General features: G+C 39.5%; 2 protein-coding genes across 2 annotated transcripts in view; both read left to right on the plus strand.

Moving 5' to 3' along the window:
• The window catches only part of asap2b (ArfGAP with SH3 domain, ankyrin repeat and PH domain 2b), a 37,412-nt gene extending 26,925 nt beyond the window's left edge, over positions 1 to 10,487 (plus strand). Inside the window, exons 18-28 of the mRNA XM_022196938.2 lie at positions 582 to 667; positions 828 to 943; positions 2,277 to 2,344; positions 3,720 to 3,827; positions 3,907 to 4,141; positions 4,278 to 4,382; positions 5,155 to 5,416; positions 5,703 to 5,761; positions 6,932 to 6,990; positions 7,192 to 7,311; positions 9,084 to 10,487. Coding sequence (XP_022052630.2) covers positions 582 to 667; positions 828 to 943; positions 2,277 to 2,344; positions 3,720 to 3,827; positions 3,907 to 4,141; positions 4,278 to 4,382; positions 5,155 to 5,416; positions 5,703 to 5,761; positions 6,932 to 6,990; positions 7,192 to 7,311; positions 9,084 to 9,158 — 1,293 coding nt within the window. The 3' untranslated portion in view covers positions 9,159 to 10,487. The remainder of the gene's footprint in view (positions 1 to 581; positions 668 to 827; positions 944 to 2,276; positions 2,345 to 3,719; positions 3,828 to 3,906; positions 4,142 to 4,277; positions 4,383 to 5,154; positions 5,417 to 5,702; positions 5,762 to 6,931; positions 6,991 to 7,191; positions 7,312 to 9,083) is intronic.
• A 610-nt stretch (positions 10,488 to 11,097) lies between these two features.
• cpsf3 (cleavage and polyadenylation specific factor 3) lies at positions 11,098 to 24,439 on the plus strand. Its single transcript, XM_022196941.2, has 18 exons — positions 11,098 to 11,285; positions 11,837 to 11,900; positions 11,986 to 12,083; positions 12,309 to 12,437; positions 12,697 to 12,874; positions 13,733 to 13,822; positions 14,386 to 14,536; positions 15,641 to 15,816; positions 15,906 to 16,064; positions 17,487 to 17,633; positions 18,129 to 18,281; positions 18,366 to 18,474; positions 19,202 to 19,300; positions 20,117 to 20,211; positions 21,683 to 21,770; positions 21,856 to 21,922; positions 22,239 to 22,335; positions 24,198 to 24,439. The coding sequence occupies exons 1-18, from the start codon at positions 11,215 to 11,217 to the stop codon at positions 24,285 to 24,287; spliced, it is 2,061 nt and encodes a 686-aa protein (XP_022052633.2). The 5' UTR covers positions 11,098 to 11,214; the 3' UTR covers positions 24,288 to 24,439.
• Positions 24,440 to 25,038: the final 599 nt, after the last annotated feature.

The raw sequence follows: 25,038 nt of genomic DNA on the forward strand, positions 1-25,038 counted from the left end.
CATCATATTTTTCACTAGTTTTGTGATTTACGGTCAGTTTGCATCACTTTTCTTGTTTCCTTATGACTCTATTCTAGTTTATAGCTGACTTTTGCAGACCTTTTTCCTCTGCAGTTGTTTTGCATCTTTTTGTGGCAGTTTTGTGTCATTTTGAGTATGATTAGTGTTTCTTTGGATTGTTTTTGTATTCATTTTTCTACATTTTTACAATAGTTTTTTGTCTTTTTGTAACTTTGTGTTGTTGAGGATATGTTGTATCTCTGTGTAGTCCTTCTCGTATATATATTTTCTCACTCTTTTTGGTGGATTTATGTCTGTTTTTTTGGTGCTTTTATATATTTTTTTGTTCAATTTGCATATTTATGAAACTGTTTAGCATCTCTTTACAGTATCCTTTTGTTTCCTGACCATCAGTTCTGCAGTCACTTTAGATCTTTCTTCTTTTTTGCTTGTCTTTGTGGTTGTATTTGACTCCATGCAGTTGTTCTTGTTTTTCTTTGCAGTCATATTGCGTTAAATTGTAGCTGTTTATGTCTGTCTTTGTGTCTTATACTAAAGGTCTGTGTGTTGGTTTCTGTCAGGAACCTGGAGAAACAGTGCTCCATCTGGCGGTCCGAATGGTAGACAGAAACTCCCTTCACATTGTTGACTTCCTCGCCCAGAACGGGTAACAACACATTGGGACTGTCAGCTAAAAAACGTGCACCTCCTGCTTTAACGGCACACAGAAGACCGAGATAAACAACTGTTTGCCTGTCAGAGTGCAGAGTGTGTTTGTATATGTGTGTGTGTGTGTTAACAGTAAGACTATGGTGTGTGTGTTTTAGGTCTACTCTGGACAAGCAGACGGCCAGAGGAAGCACAGCGCTGCATTACTGCTGCCTGACGGACAACAGCGAGTGTCTCAAACTGCTGCTGAGAGGAAAAGCTTCAGTGTCCATCAGTAAGAGCACAAGCAGGAAACTGTAGCTGTTCATCAGCTACAAACAATGTCAGAGTGGAAACAGGTTATGTGGAGAAGAACTATTTTACGAATGTAACCGTGATAAATATTAATATCTGGTTACGAGTTTTCCTACCTTTATGCTTTCTCCGCTCAAAATGACCAATCGCCGTTCAAATATGTGCTAATTTAATATCCACTATACATGTAAGGTTAACAGTAATGATGAATATTGATGTAGTTCCTCAGTTCATTTAAATCTTTATAAACTTCATTCAAATATCCGTTTCACACAGGCGTCTCAGGTATTTAGTGCAGATCAATAGATGCAACTGATTTAAACCCTTTAAACTGTTTTTATTGTATATGTATGACAGATGACTCATGGGGAGTCAAATGTCAGTAATATAATTCTAAGATTAGATGAGATGCAGATCTCATAATTACAAGATAATAAGGTTAATTTTTTTCAGTGCAGTGCACTTGCATCATTCACTGAACATGTGTCAGTTGTTTTAGCCTGTAAATTTATACTTAGTCATTATCATCAAAAGATGATTTTTCAAGACTTTCCTGATCCCTTGACTTGTTCTCTGGCATCAAACATTCTTTCACAGTTTCCATGTTTATATCCATGTACAGAGCTCAACAGAGGCAGAGAATAAATACAGATAAATGGATAAATGCATTTCAGTTCATTTCTTGAGGCCAAAGAGTGAAAAGTAAATTGATAATAATTGAGACATATATGTATGCAAGAGATATGAACAATCACTGATAGAAATGAACAAGAAATGCCAAAACATTTAACTTCTTGGTAACTCTACATTGAATAACTGTTGCATGAACAAAATGTCTTCAACAATATGAGCAACAGAGTTTATCAGTAATACAAAGTGCGTTCAGTATTTACATTTTTTTTTCTTTAGCCTCCAGCATAAATGTCCCAGGTGACGGTTTCTCAGTGAATTCAGATGAATTGAATGTATTTTCAGACACAACACAGTAAGACATGCAGGAAGCACACTCTCGTTGTGTTTTTTATTATCCCCCGCCTCCACGAAGTGGAAAATGTCCGTCCGTCCGACATGAAGGGGACAGCTTTTCTCGGAAACTATTACAGCTAGGATTACGAAATTTAGTGCGGAGCTTCACACCATGGACACCTTGATCAAGTTCCAAAATGAGACCTGTGTGATAATATTTAACAGAGTTATGGCCCTTGATCACTATTTTGGAGATAGACTCATAGACATCACATGTGGCGGGGGATATTGATGACCATGTCTTGTTTGTAATGTCTTAGTTTGAATGTCTGAATTTGTCTCCACAGCAAACGAAGCAGGAGAAACACCGCTGGACATCGCGAAACGTCTGCGACACAGTCAGTGTGAAGAACTGGTAAGACTTCAGTTTATGTAAAAAATGCACTAGGAGTTCTATGACTTAAAATTGTATACTCACTGGACACTTGTGAAATTAAATGCATTCCAATGCAACAGCTCAGCTAAAAGTCACACTTTGCAAAGCTTCTGCATTTTCAGTGGTGGTTAATCTACTTTGTTTAGATTTGAGGTGGATATTCCTTGTGGATATGTAAAAAAAATAGATGTTATAGGTGTAAAATGTCTCCATTTTACGTGAACAAGCATTTCTTGCACGTGCAACATACTGGTGAAAGCCTGAGAAACACAATATAATAAATCTAAATAAATAAAAATTTTATTGAAGCCAAAAATGTAAATGTTATTGCCAGTCAGATCTCACCTATATGACAGAATCACTGTCAGTTATTGCATGTATAAACTAACTAAAAGGCCTTGCAAAAGTAGAATTCTTTACAAAACTGTTGTATTGGTTCTCATTAGGTTTCATAGGTGTAAAATGGCTGGAGTCTGTAAATTTGCATTTAAACTGAAATAAACCAAAGCAAACTGAGCTGAATTAATTACATTAAAGAAATATAAAGTGATGTTTCACTGAGGTAAAATAAGCTGAAGCTAGGCTAAGCTAAGTTAAATCTATGTAAAAAAATAACTGTTTAATAATGGTGCTATACTAAAAGCAAAAGAAGTTGAATATTAAAAGTTTGTTTAACCCTCGTGTTGTCCTGCAGGTCAAAATTGACCCGTTTTAATGTTTGAAAAGGTGGGGGAAAAAAAAATATTTTCATGATGAAGCTTCTGATGTCCATATTTTCAACATTTTTGAGAAATTTTTGAACATTTTTTGGTGGAAAAAAAGAAATGCTAAAAATTGATGGATTTTGGTTGATTATTTTGTGAATGTTCTTAAAGACAATATCAAAAGTTTTACTGATGTATATGCAGTCACTTAAGATATTTTTAGAATTTTTTTAGAAGATCTTTACTAATTTTTTAAAAAAATATTTACGGTACAAGAATTTACTTGCCAAATTTGGGAGATTTTTTTTTTTTTTAGAAATGGAACTTTTAAGGGAAACTTTTAAGAAATTATTTGAATTTTCTTCCTGAAGGTTTTGCAAATTTTTCAAAATTTTGGGAATTTTTTAACTGAATTTTTTGATTTTTTTCAGACAAGGAAACAATATTTTTTGATGCTCGTAAATGAAGACAACAGGAGGGTTAATGTTATTTCAGTATTTTAATTAAATTCAATCTGTTTTTCTGTGTTGTGTTCACATTTTTTCGAAGAATTTAGTTTCCAATAGGGATTCTGTTTATTCTACTTTACAATTAGAGTTTTCTTGATGCCCCTTGTTTCACGTTGCATTGAAAGTATCGTTTCGTTCCAGCTCACTCAGGCTCAGACAGGAAAGTTCAACGTCCACGTTCACGTTGAGTACGAGTGGCGTCTCCAAAACGAGGACCTGGACGAGAGCGAGGACGAGATGGAGGACAAGGTCAGCCTGGTTTTAGGGAGGTCTTTTGTTAAGCTTCATCCTGACGTTAAGGTTGTGTAACCGTGCGTTTTATGTGCAGCCCATTCCTAACCGCCGAGAGGACCGTCCGGTCAGCTGCTTCGTCCCCGGCAGCAGCGGAATGCAGCCCAACCTGGCAGTGCTGGCCCGGGACGCCGCCGTTCTGGCCCGGGACAAACAGAGGCCACAAATCCAAAGCACTATGATCAGCAACGAGACCTACGGCACCATGTTGGACCTGAAGCTGCCTCCACAGGGACCGACACCACCGCTGCCCCCCAGAGCACCAAACAGAGGTCAGAGGAGTCATTTGTTGTGTATCTAGGTTTTATTATTTACATGTTGTACACTACAGTTACAGCATATCAGCTCTGTAACAGACAGTTCACTGATGCGGCTGCTTCACATTGTGTGTTTTGTGTTTCCGTACAGGTCCAGGTCTTAATATACCTGCTACTATAGAATCAGTGGGAAGACAGCGTTCGTCCTCAGACCCTCCCAACCTTCAAGTCCCTGAGAGGAACTCCTCCATGTACGGTGAGTGTCGCCTGTGACTGAGTGGAATCGATTTGTGGTATCATTGCGTTGCTTCATAGCAGTTTTCCATGTCTTTGTAGTGCTGTGGTGTCTCCCTTAGTAGCTTTGTGTCGTCTTTAGTCATTATGTGTCTCTTTGTGGCCAGTTTGGATCTCTTTCTACTGGTTTTGTGTCCCTTTGTGGTAAATTTATATCTCTTTGTTGCAGCTTTGCATCATTATTGTTCTATGAGTCTGCAGTTGTTGTAATTTTACGTATTTGTTGTATTCTGAGATATTCTTTAGTCGTTTTAGGTCTCTGGTTATTTTGTGTCTCTTTGTTGTAGTTTTGCCTTTCTTTGTAGTAGCTTTGTCTCTTTGTAGTAGTTTTGTGTCTCTTTGTTGTAGTTTTTCTTTTGAGTTGTGTTGTTTCCATTTTGTGTCCCTGTGTGGTAGCTTTGTATCTTCAGTATTTTTGCCTCACGGAGCTGCAGATTTTTTTGTGTCTCTCCAGTAGTTTTGCATCTCTTTCTGGTAGTTTTGCCTTTCTTTGAAGTAGCCTCTATCTTCTTTAGTCTTTTGTGCCTTTTTATGATCAATCGGTGTTTACTTGCAATCGTTTTGGTCACTTTGTTTTTCTATTTGAAGTTGGTAAGTGCTTTGCGTACTTTAATTGCCCTGGGTTTTGCGGCAATCAGACCGCAGGCTGGAGATGCACCTTCAGACGTTACTCTTTGTCTCGTGTGATTTGTGAGCTGTGATAAATCCTAAACATCTCTCTCCTCCTCACCCAGTTCTCCCAGCAGCTCCTCCTCCTCCGCCAGTCAGCAAAAGGTCCAGCATGTTGGACACCAAGCCTGTCTCAGCCAAGAACACCCCCCTCCCTCCTCTGCCTTCCCCACCAACAGGACTCCCCTCTGCCCCAGCCCCTCCAGCGCCCTCCATCCCGCTGCCACCCCACAACAAAGCTCCACCACACCCACCACCTGTGCCCAGCCACCAGACCAGCAGACCACCGGGACCACCAGGACCCAAGTCCCCCAAATCTCCCACTGCGTACGTACTGGACTGTAGTGGGTTTTACTTACATACTGGGATGTAGTGAACTGTACTGGTCTGTGGAGGTTGGTAGAGGTCGGTACATGTCTGTTCTGGTTTCCTCGCTACAGTTCTTGCCTGGTTTGTACCAACCTTAGCTGGTTTCTTACCAGTCAGTACCCGTTTCTGTTACATGTTAGTGCTGGTTAGTGCTTGTGTGATGTGTTACCAGACTTTTGATTCTGTTTGTTTGAATGGATGAACAGGAAATGGAAGAGTTTGACTTTCTATGTACTAATTTCAGATCAGTGAAGCGTCCTCCTCAGAGACCTCCACTCAGGACGGCATCTGTGGACAAACGAGGTACACAAGCACACATCCAAACATTGATTTATTTCTTTACCTCAGTGTCAGACAGAACCAGAGGGGTATACTATGAAGCAAGTTCAGCGTGGTTGGGTTTTCTTTGTGTAAGTCAGCTCGACAAAAACTAAAGCCTCAGTCAGAGTTAACGGGTATCACGAAGGTTGTTATCAACTTTGTTTGTCTTTCTGGTTCCAATTCTGTGCGTGTTTGCATGCAAGTGGGCATCTAATGCTTCACGTGACTGTAGAAATTAAATTGTCATCAGCTGCTCCTGTCAACAGATTGTTTTAATGGAAAACAGTGAGAAATATGAAAATGTGTGACCGTTAAAAGTGCTGTTCCTGCAGCTGATGCAAAACAGGAGTGCTGGTAGAACACTGTTAAATGTGCGTATTATATTTATTTTACCAATCAGTGCAAATGATTATTTCTTATTGACATGTAAATGGACTTGATGACTAGCGAATCTGGACCAAACTTGAAACGTAATTATACAATTTCTGCATCATCAACTAAATACATGTAGGTTCCCATGGCAACACGATGCATGTAGTGCACAATACTGTAGCGCCGTAGCTTCAGTCAGTGGTTTTAGCAGCATACAGCTCAACATGTTTGCCGCTGTGAACCTGTAGTGTTGTATCTTATTGCCAGGAAATGCTTTGGTTACAACAAATTTAAATCCGAGACTCTGAACGTAACCTGCTCTGGACCAGGTTAGCATCACCAGACAAAAAGAGAATCACCTTTGTGATTCTGAAAACTTTCAACTCAACAAACCTCGCTAACCCACTAATCTTGCTGCAGAGTACAGCCCTCAGGCCTTTATCTCTACTTCTACCAGTTATGTTAAACTCGGCTTTTAAATTGTCCTATAGATGTCACATAATGTCCATTTCCTCTGCACAAATTCACCACTTCAGCTCCTCTGAGTAAAACTCAACACACACACACACACACACACACACACACCAGAATTTTACTGTGAAAAACATCCAGCATTGTTGAGTTTTGCAAGAATCGGTGCCCCAGCAGCATTTGTCAGTAGTAAATAAATGACCTGCATCTTTCCTCAAATCTCCCGCTGTTTGTGTTTGTTAAACCATGTTACAGTAGCTTTCTTTTCGTTATCCTTACTTCATGTTGTGTTGTTGTTTTTTGTCGAAGGGTCTCAACTCAGATCCCCCCAAAGTCCTCCAACACCCAAACCCAGAACCACCTTTTCTGTAAGTCCTCAAACGCAGCCTTTGTTAGTGCCGTCTGACAGCTTCTCAGTAAAAATCTTCGACCTTTATCAATTTTTTCTTCTGCAAAGTATCCAGACAGTGACTGAGTTTTTTGTGAAAGCAGTTCGATTCAGTCGTTAATCAAGATAATGTAGATGTACAGTATATAGAAGTGTTAAATACGCCTGTGTGTGTGCGTAGAAGCAGAAGCCTCAGAGGGTGAAGGCCATCTACAACTGTTCTGCTGATAATCCAGACGAGCTGACGTTCAGTGAGGGGGAGGTGATTGTGGTGGAGGGGGAGGAGGACAACGTGTGGTGGGTGAGTGACGGAAACCTGCAGCACAGCAAACACAGCACCACTACCCACACATAATTCATCCAACATTCTGTAACAAAGAGTGCAAAAAGTAACACACAAGAACAATCCCCTGTTGTTATGCGTTCATGGCCCGAGGCATTCCGTTTTTGGGTTGTCCATACGTCCCATTCTTGTGAACGCGTTGAGGGAATTTCTTTAAATTTGGCAGAGACACTCACTTGAACTTATTAGATTTTAGTGGTCAAATATCAGTGACCTCACAAAACACATTTTTTCCATAACTGAATACTTCATGCGTTTTTTTTGTAACATTTCACACAAATGTTTAAATATGATAAGATTATCCAAAAGGTCACCTTCACTGAACCATCACAACATTCTGCAAAAACACTGTTCTGGCCTTTTTTCAACAAAACTACTCAAGAACGGGAGGGTAGACTGTGATCATATTTCATTTTTTTTGTTGAATACTGATGTGGAGAAACTAATATTGGGTTTCATCCTTTACAAAGCATCGTTACATTAGTAGACGGTACTTGTCTTTGAGTCGTAAAGGTCATTTACTCACCTTATCAGACTCATTATAGCTGATTAAAGTAACTCCTATCTGATTGTTCTGGAAAACCTGAAGGTTAGAATACAATATGTCTGATAGCATTCTACTGAAAATCTTATCTAAAGGTTTGGATAAACTCACTCCCTCATTTCTAACATTTGTTGAACATGTTTGTTCTGCCTCTCAAAAATGTGTCGTGAGGTTTTTCATGCCATCTATCCTTATTATGTACAATTTAGAAAAAAATAAATGTTGGTATGTTGCCCAAGTACTGGACTTGACAGCAAAAATTCCTTTTTATCAGACTGTTTGAGCATTACTGTTTTTAAATATTTAACAGTATGAAGATCTACATCGGCTCTGAGTGTCAAAATAAAAACGGATATTCTGAGTTATTTCATTTTATCCGTGTTTTGTCTAATCTAAAATCTAAAAAAAATCCTTTTTTTTTATCTGACAGTGTGTTTCCGTCGGCTACTTGCAAATAAGCAAACTCGCTGCTGCCACGTTTTCAAATTTCTATTTAACCTGTATCGACTAAAACCAGGATCAGTGAGTAGGTCTCTGTGAACCTGAAGGAAGTGATCAGTTTAAACCTTCCAGTAATGGACTAGCAAGTGTCCAACAAGTGAGGTTTCATTTTTGTGTGCATTTCCAATGTATGCTTAGAAAAATCCTGAATTATCCCAAGATTTTCTACACTTTGCAGAGGTAGAAAAAGTTGCTGTACGAATGTCAGTAAAATGCTGCAGACTTGGTGAATGAAACAGGTCATATCTGTTTGGAATGACGAGGAAACTGTAGCGAAACAAACAAAAATATCAGCTCTTCATCATGTTTTCTTGTTTAGAAGTTCCACTTCGCTGATGTCAGTAATTGGTTGCTACAGAAACAGGTGGTTGTAATCAATCAATAAATCTAAATTTATTTGTAGAGCACTTTACAGCACTCAAAGGCTTCCAAAGTGCTTTCCAGTTAAAATCAAACAGTAAAATTAGAATAAAAGCAAATTAAAAGAAAGCCACAATAGAACACGTGAAGAAAATAAAATAAAATAAGATAAACTGTCACCACATTACTGAGTATTAAAAGCCAGTCTGAAAAAATGTGTTTTGAGCCAGGCTTTGAAAAGGCCAAAGTCTGTGATGGTGCACATGGCAATAGCAGGGAAAAGGTACAAGTACATTCTGTGAACTGACTGCGTTCTGTGTTTCAGATCGGTCACGTTGAAGGAGAGCCGAGCAGACGGGGAGTGTTTCCTGTCACCTTCGTTCACTTCATCACAGAATGATCGGACACGATTCACATCCCGTTCACTTGTTCTCCAGCAGCAGTCAGTCTGAGTGGAAACATCCAGGACAAAAACTCAAACCTGACCCTCCTCTGGATCGATCAGGAGGCTCGAGCTCGACCTCAGACCCAACGTCAGAATGAACCGAAGTAAAGCGCTGAAGCGTGTTTCACCTGACGCCTTCAGCCCCAACTTTACTCCCTGATAATGAACATTTAGGACATGAACACTGGACCCTGCAGAAGACTTCCTTGGATTCATGTTCAGAGAGATTTATTTTAAATGCTCAAGAGAGATCTTAAGGTTTCCAAAGGGGCCAAATCCAAAGGAACGTAAAAAATGAAGCAGTTAACGAATAAGCATATTTTGCTCAGTGGAAATACAACAGAATTTCAGTGAAGAATTGGAATAGCAGTACACAGTAAATTTCATGTACTGATTTATTGTCTTTTTAGGCTGATTATTTTATCAAAAAATAGCAACTTTATTCAGAAGTCACACAGTACCGAAATACTTCACTCTGCCTTCACATAGTTTCTTAAGGAGCTTTTTTCAGAAGATTGACTTTAATTTATTAATTACAGTCCACATAGGAGTTTCTGTTTTTGATTGTCTCTAACTGTCCGAGTACTATTAAAACTCATTGAAATGACAGTAACACATACACCGCCAGTCATTCAAAGTCTCATTCAGTGGTTTTTATTTAGTTATTTTATACATTGCAGATTAATACTGAAGACGTAACTATAAAATAATACATATAGAATTATGCTGTAAACAAAAATATGTTAATCTTTAATATTAGTCTGCAATGTAGGAAAACATACAAATAAATAAAAAGTATTGAATGAGGAGGTGTGTTCAAACTTTTGACTGGTAATGCACATTTACAATTTAAAACATGTAAGTATGTGATTTAAAGCCAAAACCACCATTAAAACCAAAACACCTTTGGGAGGTACAAGTTTGGACTCTGCAACAGGTTCAACAAAAGACAGAAACCAGGGATATGGAGGCCGTCCACACACTTTTGCTATGCTACTATACAATATTGTGAGAGACTAATAAACATGACACTTGTTCTGCTGCTGGCATCAAACTTGTGACATTACAGCTGAAAAATACTGTTTATGTTTCTAAACTATTTCAGGACAAACATCAAAGTCCAGGTTTTACTAAATGAAAATTATTTTTATTATCTTAACGTTTTGGCTGAAGGGTTGCAGGGAAACTGTGGATGAGAGGTTGAGGGAAGAATATGAAAACCTTTTTGGATTTTACTATATTCTCACTTTATTAAAAACACCTCAAGTGTAACTGTGTCTAAAAGTGTGTGTGATATTTTTTGTTCTTCTTCTTCTTGACATTACACATATTCTACGTTATCCTCTTTATGCCTTTCTCTTTTTCTCTCTTAATTTCTCTTTCCCCAAAAATATTTTTCCTTGTTTTTAGCCATTGTTACAGTAATGGCTGCTTACAGAACAGTTTGGTTTTTGTGGCATCTGCTTTCAAAGTTAATAAAAAACAAATACAAGTCATGTTTCAGCAGAGAAAACTCACATTTCTCTCTCTAAAATGAACTTTTGTATAAAACAAAAATGTATAATAATAGACATAAGAAAAACTTTACAATATTTATCCAGAAGGAAATACTTGGGGAAAAAATCAGATTAATGAAGTGAAGTGACGATAAATAAATATTAAGAAAGCCTTCAAAATTACAGTTTACGTATTTAAATTACATTAAAATGGAATAAAAGGAAAACTATTTGCTTAAAATAAGGGAAAGAGACTTGAAAACAGTATTAACATCAGTTTTTATTCAAAACAAACTTCTTTTGACAATTACATAAAAATGAATTATGTGAAAACTGTTGTTTCCGGTCAGAGAAAAAGGTGGAACAAAAGTAACGCTCAGTTGTTCCGCTCGGACCGATTACAGCAGGAACCGGAAATGATGTATTAGCAAAACTTATGGATACGTGCGTAGTGGCTAACTAACGGAGTAATGAAATAGTTTTTTGTAACATTTATTGCATTTTTCGGAGTAAACATGGCAGCTAAACGTAAAGCTGATGTGGCGGTTCCTGCGGAGGAGAGCGACCAGCTGCTCATCCGCCCGCTGTGAGTTCAAACAACTTTTATCTTGTTTTAGCAGTTAGCTTAGCTCCGCTCCGTATGAGCTGCTCCCACAACAAACTCCATTCAAAAATCCTAAATTCAGTTGTTCTTTTTGATTCGTAAACACAAATTCACCGGTTAAATGGTTTCAAAGAGTCCTCAAATGATTATTTCCAATTCGGCATCAAGCAGTATTTATCTCCGAGGGTTTTAACATGTAGAACCAGATGCAAGTAGCTTCCATACTGCTGATAATTCATTCAAAGTATACATTATGTTGTGACAAACTTGGTGGATTCACGTGATTTATATTCTCAAAGGTGTTTGCCCTTTGAAATGTCCAAAGATCTTTAGAATTGCATGATATTTGAGTGGAATTTGCCTTTTTAGTCAAAAGGTTGTAACAATCCTGGCTGATAATCCTTAAATTATGATATGTCATGATCAATTGAAATGCTCTGTGTGGTTAATTACAGTGTTATCTTTAAGATTAATATGTAGAACAGTTGGATGTGAGATAGGTGTTACTGTAATTTCTGTGTGTTTATGTGCAGAGGAGCTGGTCAGGAGGTTGGACGATCCTGCATCATCCTGGAGTTCAAGGGACGAAAAATCATGGTAGCACTGCCTTTGTGTCGTTTGTCAAATCAGCTGTAAACACTAAATCTCTGTGTGTAAAAACATCTCTGTTTGGTGGTTTTAGCTGGACTGTGGGATACATCCTGGTCTGGAGGGGATGGACGCTCTGCCCTACATCGATCTGATCGATCCGGCTGAGATCGACCTGCTGCTCATCAGCCAGTGAGTGCAGAACATTTATTTTATAAATTACTAAACAGATACACTAGTATATTTTTAAGAATCATTGCAAAGATATATGGTGAGGAGGACAGTAAGAGTGACAAAAGCAGCCATTCTTGGTTAAACTGTAGAAAAAGATGATGATGGTGCACAAGGTCATTGTGACAGTAAAAATCCAGGTGAAGGCTGATTATACTGAAGATAACAGCTTCCCTCCTCCCTCAGCTTCCACCTGGATCACTGTGGAGCTCTGCCCTGGTTCCTGCAGAAGACAAGCTTTAAAGGACGAACCTTCATGACACATGCAACCAAGGCCATCTACCGCTGGCTGCTGTCTGACTACGTGAAAGTCAGGTAGGATTACGTTAGAGTTAGATACAGATTCATTCTAGACAGATAGAGCTACATCAGAGTCAGGTAGAACTGATGTTAATGAATCAGGCTCGATGTCAGAATCATGTAGGATCACGTTAAAGTTCGTTGCATTCTGCTATGTTAGAGTGAGGTCAGATTTATAGTATATGTGGCCAATTAATGTAGGATGTGTCCTGTATTTTACCGTGTGCTCTGTTTACTGTATTTTGCTGTGTGTTAATACTGATGTGTGTTGCAGTAACATCTCTGCGGATGACATGCTGTACACCGAGACGGACTTGGAGGACAGCATGGAGAAGATCGAGACCATCAACTTTCATGAGGTGAAGGAGGTAGCTGGCATCAAGTTCTGGTGTTACCACGCTGGACATGTCCTCGGAGCCGCCATGTTCATGATCGAGATCGCTGGCGTGAAGGTCTGTTAAAAAATAACTCCACTAATCTAGTTTTATCCTGAAGTTACTTCACTGTTCCCATTGAGCCTGTTTTTCTTTATATTTTGTGATATTCTCATTACAAGGAGCAGAATTCTGTGTGTTGTCTCTGTTCCCTCGCACATCATTGTTGCCTCACATTTCTCCCTCTACACTGAATATCTGTTTTTTTTTACATTAAGAGTTCTTGGACCTTTGTTGCATGTTACATCTTTATACTGTCAAAAATGCCCTAAAACACCTGTTTTGGAGCAGAGAAGCCTTTAATGAGCCACTTTACAATGGCTGCAGATCATGAACTATGCTGTTTGAATAGAAGAATAAGTTCTAACAGGAAGGAGACGTCCTAATGTTTCTTCTAAAAAAAAAAGACTAAGATGATATCAAAACAGAGATGCAGCGATAATAACTAAACACTCGACAGCTATGCCTGAACATGTCAGGGTAAGTGTGGGGCTGTGAACAAAATGCCAGCAAATTACAGCCTCAGATTTGATGAAAGCATCACAAAGTTTCACTCAGTCAAAATCTGCATTTTGTATTTGCTAGTTTACAGCAGTGAAGGTAATTTTAAACACTGAGTTCACACATCTCTGTTGCCAACTATGTTTAAAAGTAACTTAAATAGATGCTGTTTCTGTGAGCATGAAGTATTAATGATTCTGACTGGCATTGTTCATGTTTTTAAAGGGATGAGACACAGCGATGTGAAATGAGGAGAAAGGGACAATCAGAGGATGTAAACTTCCTCACAGAATTAAAAGACAAAAGGACAATGAAGGTGTTTGGTTGCTTTCTCAGAGCTGTGCTTATTGTGTGGTTTTGTGTTTGTGTGTGTAGTTGCTGTACACAGGAGATTTCTCCCGTCAAGAGGACAGACATCTGATGGCAGCAGAGATCCCCAGCGTGAAACCAGACATCCTCATCACAGTGAGTGTGACTGCAGTATTTTGCTGTGACTAAATACCTTGAGTGTTCATACTTTGAATATAAAATGTAAGCAGACCACATTATCCACGTAGTAAACAACTGAAAGCTGCCAAGCATACAGCCGATTGCAGGGATGTATAAATGATCTGATGTCAGTCTGACAGGGAAGTAGTACCAAAAAAAGGTTTTGACCTCATACATTCACCTCGAACTTTAGAAGTTTTGCTATACACATCACAGTCATTGACATTTTAAGTTATCACACTGAAGCAGAGTATGGAGGTATTTTAGATTCTTCACCACAGATTATAACTTTGTAAAGCAGCAGTGTGACTTGGTGATCACAACAATCCTGAGGACTCGCCTGCTGCTGCTCCTTTGGTGACAAACCTGACACCCGTGGAGCACCGTCAGCTGTACAACAGCGATCAATCAGGAGCCAGTATATAAATGTTGACCAGTAAAGATGCATCATATGTTCTTATTTTACTTTGTTTAAACTCAGAGTAGAAGGTGGAGCAGCTGGACATTTACGTTTTAACATCTGTGTGCGTGTTTAATAGGAATCGACATACGGGACTCACATTCATGAGAAACGAGAGGAGAGAGAGGCTCGATTCTGTAACACCGTCCACGACATCGTGAACAGGGAGGGTCGCTGTCTGATCCCCGTCTTCGCTCTGGGACGAGCCCAGGAGCTGCTGCTTATCCTGGGTAAGATCAGCTCACACCATAAGCATCTGTGGTGAGCTGAAACTGTAGGGCTAATTTCTCAGTGTAAAGCATCGTCCACAAAGTGGCGTTTCTCAGTTATGTCGACTCATGATAAAGCATTCACAAAAGATTGTTCTTTACTAGCCTACATGCAGTGACTATCTTTAGTGTAACTGAATTTTACCAGAGAGAGTGTGATGGATCATAGTCCTGTTTTTTACACAAATAGTACTTAAAGTAACTCTGTATGTGTAGAATCTTAGAATAGCTTTAATCTGACAGCGTAGATCAAATATTTGTTGATGACACAGTAGTTTAGCTTAAGGTGAAGTGATGTTTTGCATGTTTATTGATTGGTTTTATGTCACTACAACAAACATTTAATGGTGTTTTGCTGGAGCTGCTGTAGGACATAAAAGGAAAACAGTGGACTTGCTTTTTTGTATTCTGACTAGGGCTGGGCGATAAATCGAATTAATTCGATTAATTCGCCTTTTTAAAACCTGACGATTTGAAAATTTGCCAAATCGTAAAATCGAGGCGAGCTTCAATATATAACAATACAGATTCTTCCTCTACCTTTCACGACTTGTGTACTGGCGTTTGCTTCCGCCTTTCATCTCCTTCCGCCAAAACACTCACACCCCCGTCATGGCGAACACAACAGCAGACGAAGAGTTGGTCGCGAGAAAAGGGCCTCATGTTACATCGATTATATGGAAGTGGTTCGGCTTTGACAAGACTGACACAGAGCAAACTACAGTCATGTGCAAGGTTTGCAAAAATACTGTGAAAACAAAGAGTAGCAGCACAACTAACCTCTCAGCACCTCCAGCAGAGGCATCCTAAAGAATGGGAAGAGTGCTGGCAGCATAGCAAACAGACCGCAAAGAAACAACAAAAATCGATTAAAATCGTAATCGTCCAAGATGACTAAAAAAATCTAGATTTTATTTTTTTTGGCCATATCGCCCAGCCCTAATTCTGACCAACATGAACAGATGTTGGTCAGATTTTCTGCTGAATACTCATCTGGACTCATCTTGAGACCAGCTTTGAACTTGTAGATCTACAAAGTGTGTTCTGTGTGTGTGCTTGAACCAGACGAGTACTGGCAAAACCACCCGGAGCTCCACGACATCCCCATCTACTACGCCTCGTCTCTGGCCAGGAAGTGCATGGCCGTGTACCAGACCTACATCAACGCCATGAACGACAAGATCCGCAAGGCCATCAACATCAACAACCCCTTCGTCTTCAAACACATCAGCAACCTCAAGGTCGGTGAGCGCCCTCTGTAGGCTGTCCTGTTAGTGTAGAGTGGCAGATTAGATAATCTGCATGATTCATGTCTCTGTCTGTGTTTCAGAGCATGGATCACTTTGACGACATCGGTCCCAGCGTGGTGATGGCGTCTCCTGGTATGATGCAGAGCGGCCTGTCCAGAGAACTGTTTGAGAGCTGGTGCACCGACAAGAGGAACGGAGTCATCATCGCTGGGTACTGTGTGGAGGGAACGCTGGCCAAGGTAAGCTCAGTTCAGATGGACCAGCAGCCATAATTTAACCCTCAGACACTCCTATCACCCTGGGTAGTCGCTGTAGTAAGAGTATTAAGCATTTCTAACATATGGTCTCGTCAGTTAAAGACATCAGAAAGTGTGTTTGTTCTACCGGGATGAATATGAGTCACTTCAGACGGATATAGTTCCAGTTTCTACTGTCTGAAGTTGCACCTAGCAGCTCTATCTTCTTATCACTTGTGTTTTTATATTATGGTTATTGCAAAAATCTGCAGTATTCCAGTGTTGATGGACAGATGTGGTGTCTCCAGCATTATATTTTTGTGGGAGTTTTTCAGATGAAGCAGTCGTGATTCTGGAAAAATGTAAGACTTAGAGCCCCAGTCAGCATTGGGAAGTCGTGGCTCCTCTTACCTTTTCTGAGTTCATGGGATCTTCTGGCTTTAAAGGGCCCCAGACTGTGTGGCCTTCTTTTGAGAGTGTGTTAAAATTTCAAGTGGTCACATTGTGCGAGTGCATGATGATTATTAACCTGTATTGGTGTCGCTCAAAGCGGTACAGACAGCTACTGTGTTCCCCACAGTTGTGGAAGGTAGTACTTTTACAACTTCGGTGTGCTTTGGTGTTTACACTTAGAAATGCAGTCTTCTCATGAAATGCAGAGCGCACCTACATGTGCTGCTCATTAAAAAAAAAAAGACAACATGCAGAAAAAAGTCACTCTTTCTTGTGGGACAAATCTAACATTGGAATGCCCTAGTTGAACTATTTCTGGTCACCCACCTGTCTGTGCACCGCAACCACCAAGCAGCGTTTAGAGGAAATTGGTAGATTGTAGTGTCGATAAGCAGATGTTCAGCAGGTTATGTGTTTTGCCTGCGACGACGCAGGAGGTGCGACCAGGAGCCTTGCTTCAGAAGCTGCACAATTGTCCTGGAAAACTAATTGTGTTTATAGAAGCGTGGTCGTTGGCCGACAGTATATTAGATTTATTTTCAGCCTTTTCTTAGAGTGCTGGTTTTAAATCATGCGTCACGTTTGTGTTCATCTGCAGAGCTGTCGTCATCAAAAACCTCCATCATCAAAGAAAGTGCTTCTCTGAACTGAACTGAACTAGTAACCAGCTCCATTATGTTACTGTGACAGAAAGACTTACTTCAGTATTGTTGTGTTTGGTTTTAGGCCCTTAAAGTGAGACACAACAGCGCCCTCTGTGATGTTCATGCAGTGTCCCGTGAAATTAATCATCCTTGTCAATGACATTAGAAAAACGAAACTTTTCACTATTTCTACCCTGTGGACATCAGAACATTATAATAGAACATTTGAGCGTACCAGAGTTGTTTTCTGACATTTCACATGTTTATAAGGAGAGAAAATAAAAGACTTAAATGTAATTTGAAAGTGTGAAAATAATCTTTGTTTCAGCACATCATGACAGAACCGGATGAGATCACCACCATGTCGGGTCAGAAGCTTCCTCTGAAGATGTCTGTGGACTACATCTCCTTCTCTGCTCACACCGACTACCAGCAGACCAGCGAGTTCATCAGAGCTCTTAAACCTCCACACGTGGTAAACACATGAAAACGAACAAGCACATGCTCACATTGCATCACTAACGGCTGACCGTATGAGAGGTGTTAATGGGTTCTCAAAGTCTATTAGTAAACTCTCAATATAAGCATTTGAGTAGATTTTGACAGAGTGAAGCGTGTGGATTTTGATCGTTTGATACTCACATTAGAAGCTCAAAGATATAGAACAAGACTTAATACAGAAAGAAAAACAAGTAATATAAAGCTAGGGTTAACCTTAATCCAGTTCTGAATCAATTTTCAAGTATCAAAGTATCTTTTCTCGTGCTTAATGTCAAAATTCAAACTCAAATGAAATCAGTTGGGTAATGTTTCAGAAAAACAGAGCAGACAGTGAACAGCGGATGATTTGAACTCTTCATAGCTTCTGTGTCTTCTGGTACGATGCTGGCATCAGTGCTGACATGCTAAAGGTTACATTTCAAGCATCAGCACATTACCAAAGTATACTGATCCGGTTTCGTGTCTTCAGATTCTGGTCCACGGCGAGCAGAACGAGATGGCCCGTCTGAAGGCAGCTCTGATCCGCGAGTACGAAGACAACGACGAGGTTCACATCGAAGTCCACAACCCGAAGAACACCGAGGCCGTCACGCTCAACTTCAGAGGAGAGAAACTGGCTAAGGTTCACCTGCACCCACACCAACACTGAAAACAGTCAGCAGGTTTAAACCCGACAATATGTAACTCCCAGCATGCTTCGCCGCAGGTGATGGGCTTACTGGCCGACAAGAAGTGTGCTCAGGGTCAGAGGATCTCTGGGATCCTCGTCAAAAGAAACTTCAACTACCACATCCTGACGCCCTCCGACCTCTCCGGTTAGTAACTGTGTTGTGAGTGTTTAACCGTCTCTGTGAGGACATGCTGCTGCTGCTTGACCCTCGTGTCGTCCCGCAGGTCAAAACTGACCCGTTTTAAAGTTTGAAAATGTGGAAAAATAAAAATATTTTCATAGTGAACCTTCTGCTGTCCACATTTTCAACATTTTTGGGAAATCTTTAAACATTTTGTGGTGGAAAAAAGAAATTTTAAAAATGTTTCTAAAGAACATTCACAAAAAGATCAACCAAAATCCAGCGAAATTCGCTGGATTTTGGTTGATCTTTTTGTGAATGTTCTTCAAGAAAATATTAGAAGTTTTACTGATATATATGTAATCACTTTAGATATTTTTAGGATTTTTTGGAGGATTTTTTCCTTATTTTTTGAAAATATTTACAAGAATTTTCTTGCCGGATTTGAATAAAACTTTTAAGGGAAACTTTTAAGGATTTATTGGAATTTTCTTCCTGAAGGTTTTGCAAATTTTCAGACATTTTGGGAATTTTTTTGGCTGAATTTTTGAATTTCTTTCATACAAGAAAACAATATATTTTGGTGCCTGTAAATGAGGACAACAGGAGGGTTAGAGATTGTTGGTTGTTGTTTACTTAAAGGTTCAGATGTGGTTTTAATGGTCTGGACTGAACACATCCCTGTGTGTTGTGTTCAGGTTCTCTGGGCTTCCTCATCATCTCCTCACTGTTCTCTTCTCTTCTTGTTCAGATTACACAGATCTGTCTATGGGCACAGTGACACAGAGTCAGGCCATCCCATATACAGGACCCATCTCCCTGCTGGTCAGCCAGCTACGAAGCCTGGCAGGTGAGAGACCACCAGAGCCGAGCTCACCTGAACTCACCTCAGACGTCTCTGTTCATCCTTCTGCTTCAGCTCAGTACCTGATAGTTTGAATGTGAAGATTTTCTCTGATGACATTGAAAATGTCACAGATATTTTTCGCTCTTCAGGTCTAGAACATCCTCAAAAAACATCAAATTGAATTTCTGAGTGATGTAGACAGAAACATAAAAGTGACATATAACGTATAGATGTGTGTACACCAGGGCTCCAGGCTGTAAACAAAATAGTGCATTTGCGATGTTTTTTGAGAGTGTAGAGTTAAAATTTCTTGTGGTCGCATTGTGTGAGGTGATGCTGATCATTAACCTGTCCTGGTGTCGCTCTAACCAGCACAGATAGCTGCGGTGGAAAGCAGTACTTTTTTTCAGCTTAAAATAGAATGTGGACCTACATGTGCTGTTTTTTCTGCTCTTAGAAAAGAGCATATGTAGAACAAAACAGCACAAATCTGCGACAGTTCTGACATTAGAAGGCCCCAGTTGAACTCTCTTCAAAGTGATTTTGCCTGCAATGTGGGGCGTTTAGGGAACATTGGTAAACTGTAGTGTCTGTCGATAAGAAAATGTTCAGCAAGTGATGTGTTTTGCCTCTGATAAGATGGGAGGTGTGACCAAATTGGTCGCAGCTGTGCTACCAGTGGAAAAAATGAGTCTGGAGCCCAGATGTACACACATAAAAATATGGCTGAAATGTGAAACAAAATATGCTGCAGCCTTGTTCGAGTGTGGTTTCTTTGAGTATTTTCTTTGTAATCGTGTGTGCTTTGTGTGTCTCCAGGTGACGTGGAGCAGGTGGAGGGAGCGGAGAAAATCACAGTTAGGATCTTTAAGAGCATCACTCTGGTTCATGAAGCCGGCATGGTGCTGCTGGAGGTCAGACACACACAACTCAACACTATTGTTCCTTAGTCGTTTAGGTCATATTTAAGCAAAAAATGTCAAATATTTGATGAATCTAAGGTTTTTTTTATTTCAAGATGTTTTTATTGTTTTTTAGGCAATATAGATGCATAATTCAATGTACATTTGTTATACAGGTGCACAATAGCAGACAACAAAGTTATAGTATATATCTCTCTGGCACCCCGGGATGGTATCTAAGTAAATTAAGTCAAATGTACAAATATAATAAAAACAATATTAAGCAAAATAAAAAATAAAACAGGAAACACAACGAGAGAAAGGAATCAAGAGTAAAGAGAGCAGAGGAGAGAGGTCACATATCTAAGGAGTGTGCATCAAACACATTATCATAAAACTCCAAGAAAAGGTCCCATATACTCTGAAATTTTTCGGATGAGGTTTGAACTGTGGTTCTAATCTTTTCAAGCTGAAGAAAAGACATAATTTCACTCACCCAACATGAGTGTTTTGGAGGTAAAGGCAACTTCCAGTTGGTAAGGATTAAACGACGAGCTAATAGAGTAGAGAATGCTATTAATTGTGATTGCCCTTTTGTAGCTCCAACGTTAGTTTGTACAACTCCAAAAACTGCAGTAAGAGGATTTGGAGTGATTTGTTTCCTACAAATGTGGGAGAATGTATTGAATATTTCTGACCAGAAACTATGTCGGTTTGGACAGGTCCAGAACATATGTGCCAAAGTAGCAGGAGCTTGATGACAACGACCACAAGTGGGGTCTACATTAGGATATATTTTGGCTAATTTGGTCCGGGAAAGATGCAAACGGTTAAATATCTTAAACTGTATCAGTCTGTGTCTGACACAAATGGATGATGTGTATATTCTGCCTATAATTCTTTGCCAATTTTCTTCACATATTACAATATTTAAATCTTCCTCCCACTGAATTTTAAGAGGCAAAAGTGACGGACATTTTATTCCTTGAATAATGGAATAAAGCTGAGATATTGTACCATTTGCCTTAAGTGTCAAACATTCATCAAAAGGGCAAATATCTGGCTTCAAAGGAAATGATGGGAATTTTGTGCGAACAAAATCACGGGCTTGAAGATACCTAAAAAAATTAGATTTTGGTAGATTGAATTTAGTAGACAGTTGCTCAAAAGAAGCTAAGGTTAAGGTTTGGCGTCACCTAAGTTGACATTGAATCTGTTAACTGGTGGCAAAATGACACTTGCTGCTGCTGAAGTGTCACCAGGAGGATTCCAGCATTACTGTGTTTATCTTGTTTTACTTTAAGATAGAGGATCACAAGCCACCTTTTTAGTTTTTAATTTTCTATAGGCCATTTACTAAAGCAATCATTCAAAAAATAATGAGTTAAGTCGTGCAGACTCTGGCTGGAGCCCCATGAAACACAGAACATGTTTAGTGCCTCAGTCCTGAGTGTCGTCTTCTAACTTTGTGTTTCCACCTCAGTGGATCGCCAACCCGCTCAACGACATGTACGCTGACGCTGTCGCCACGGTGGTCCTGGAAGTCCAGTCCAACCCCAACGCTCAGAAGTGTAAGTAAATGCAACACGAAAGCCTGCAGTGTGACGTTCAGGGACTCAGCAGGATCTGTAACGGTGGTGTGTTTGTTTGTTTCAGTCCTGGAAAGCAGGAAAGAAACCTTTGACATGGAGTTGTTTGTGGAGCGGCTGGAGCTCATGCTGCAGTGAGTGCACACCACACAGCTGGTGGACGTTTGGTTTTATGTCTGTGGCATACCAGAAAAATGAACTTTGCAAGAGGGACCGAACAGAGTAACTGACCAACTTTTGGAAAATCTAAAATTTGAAGCTCTAATTGTTTATTTATGTTTTATGATTAAGTTTAAGTTTTCTTTGGACTCTTGAAACTGTAGTAAAATACACCACTTCCATGGTTAAAATATTTCTGAGCCAAGAATTTAACAAAAATACCTGCAGAACTTCAGTGATTTCATTTTATTTTTTTTAACATGAACACAAACAATGTCTGTTTTGTTGCAGCGACATGTTTGGGGACGACTGCGTGAATTTCAAAGACAGTAAAAACTTGAATGTGACGGTGGGCGGAGTCACGGCGTCCGTCGACCCAGAGACCAGAGTGAGTACGAGTCTGATGTTGTGACTGTAAGAAGAGCAGGAAGCTAAAATGTTTATTACACCTGAAAAAACACAACTAAAACCTCCATCATCGTGGATTAATGATGTAAAGTTTGTCCAGAAGGTGGCAGCAGAGGAAATGTCACAGCTACATAAACCTAAACGTAAGGTTGATGCTAGAGGTACGGACCCGTACCCGTAGCATCTGTACTAGAGGTACGGATGTGTTAAGGTCACTGAAGAGCTGGCGATGGTTAACTACTATTTGCTGCACATTACAGGCAGTTTATATGAATGACTTTGACGGCGAACATTGTATAATTTAACCAAAAATACACCGTCTCCTCTCACACTTTACGTAGACAAAGTAGTTTTTACGCTTTTAGACGCCGTGTCTAAATTGCTTGAAGTCCAGTTCCTATTAATTAGTTTACCGCGTTCAGTGGTGGAAGCGGCTGACGAACTCCATTGCAAATGTTCCCATTTAATTTCGGACGCTAATTTACAAGATACAATTAAGGATGTCGAATATGAAACAAACACTCGTGAATGGTGAGGAGTAGCTCTTTAATTCGGCATGAATTAAAAAAAAACACAAACTCGATTTACTGTGATATTGTGAGATTTGTTTGTGGTGATGTAAATTAGCCATTCAACAGAGTCCGCTAACATTAAAGTGACTGTGACAGGGTCTGTGTTGACAGACGTAGAAAATACGTCAGGGTTTTGTTTAGGTTGTTAATATGTAATAGTCTGTCGCTACTTTTGAAGGTAAAAAAATACTTATAGTTTGCTGGCTGTTAGTTCCGCCATTCATTCCGCAGATTCACCTCGAATCACGGAAGCGCCTTCATCAGCGTCGCCGACTCATTAATATTTATGTCCGTCGGATTACCAGCCAATCACGAAGCGCGTTCATCAGCCAGCTCATTAATATTTGACTGCTAACTAACAGAAATAAGACATTTGAAGATGTGTCCTTCTGCTCAGCAACATTTTTTGATATATTGATGGAAAAAAATGATCTGAATTTCATCAGTGGATAAATGTAAACCATTATCATACGAGAGATGCAAGTCTTTGAAAATGCCTTAAACAAATTTGTAAATGAGACGTGCAGGTAAGTGTCTAAGTGCCTGTCTTATTCATATCAAGGTGATAGATAGATAGATACTTTATTCATCCCAAAGGAAATTCAAGTAGAGGGAGCTACTGTAGAGGTCGCCAGTCACGTCTGTGCCGAAAGTTAAGCGTGTCAAGATGTTAGAATATCAGCACGTTGTCTTATTTTCTTCTGCACATCCACGACTGTGCGATGGTGCCACATTTTCTTGATCCTTTTCCCTTCAAGCTGAAAACCAACGAAAAAATTTTAGTTCCAAATAATTGTAGTCACTAAATCAACTACAAGCATTTCTTCACAGGCAGAGATAACGACAGTGAGAGTAAATGCAGATCAGTATAGATGTTCAAGGTGTGAAGAACATAGATTTGACTTCATAGCTGTAAGGTTTTGATTAACATGCAGGTTTTTGTGGTTCTGAAGTTTTCCTTTCTTATGCTGATCTTAGAAATTGCTTAAAACACCCTGGACTCCTCAAGTCTTCTTAAACTAAGGAGTAAAAAAAAAAAACATTAAAAATGGACAGGCTTATCTTCTGCTGCTTCTTGGTTGTGTATTACATGCTAAGAATTATGGGTAAATACAGCTGATTCACTGCTAACAGAAAATGTCATGTAAAACTTGATAAATTAAAGTATTTGGCCTTGAAACGATAATAACCGGCTTCTACTCGCTGAATGTTGTAAGAAATAACAAACTGCCCTTTAGCTGACCTCTGACCGCTCTGTGCTGCTCTGCAGTCGGTGGTTTGTGCGGAGGATGAGTCTCTGAGGGAGATGGTGGAAGTCGCCGTCCATCGGCTCTACGACGCCCTCAGCCCTGCCTTCTGACAGGCCACGCCCACTGTGTGATGTCACAGAGCGAGGAGGAACCTGGCGACCACCTGAGGAGTTGACTGATTCTAGGAGACATTTTTGTACTGATTTAACATTGCAGCTTTGTCGTTATTTTTTATGTTAAAAAAATAAACTGTTCAAATTAACCTCTTTTTTCTGATTTTACTCTTTCTAGTATACGTTCTGATTGACACATAAATGCAGCAGGTTTCTATTGGAACATTATTGATCGTCTAAAAATATCACAAGTTACATTTACAAGCACTTACAGGATCATTGTACTTTATTTTAAACATTGTGTATTTACCATTAATGTTTCCGTTGTGACTTGGGCTCATGCTAACGTTTCACTACAATGTCAGGATTCGGACAAATGAGAAGTCTCATAAAACCGCATATACTGTGGAATAAACCTCATGCTCCCTGTACTTTTTGGAATCCTAAAGATGCAGGAAGCCAGACTACTTTAACCCCTAGGTTAAAAAAAAGTTACACTAAGGTTCTTAAAGACAAAAAAAGCCAGTAAAATGTTCAATAGTAACATTAAGCTAAGTATTGTGTTAAAGATTACCACCAACTCTGATTTTTATGCAGTAACATAAGACTGCCTTGAATTTATTTTCTCATTTGATTACAAAATGTTTAAACAAATAAACCTCAGTTGATTTATTTGCCATGAAATGAGATTTGCAGCTCAAGATGTTTTTAGAGTACACATAGATTCATCCTTTAATTAATGTATATT

This window comes from Acanthochromis polyacanthus, chromosome 16 (genome assembly GCF_021347895.1).
Source record: "Acanthochromis polyacanthus isolate Apoly-LR-REF ecotype Palm Island chromosome 16, KAUST_Apoly_ChrSc, whole genome shotgun sequence".
Taxonomy (NCBI): Eukaryota; Metazoa; Chordata; class Actinopteri; family Pomacentridae; genus Acanthochromis; species Acanthochromis polyacanthus.

Bases quoted from the DNA above. Each gene is read 5' to 3' on its own strand.
- cpsf3 (XM_022196941.2), top strand. From the start codon at position 11,215: ATGGCAGCTAAACGTAAAGCTGATGTGGCGGTTCCTGCGGAGGAGAGC. The intron at 21,923-22,238 runs GTGAGTGCACAC...GTTTTGTTGCAG, and splicing joins CGGCTGGAGCTCATGCTGCA to CGACATGTTTGGGGACGACT. The intron at 22,336-24,197 runs GTGAGTACGAGT...GCTGCTCTGCAG, and splicing joins CCGTCGACCCAGAGACCAGA to TCGGTGGTTTGTGCGGAGGA.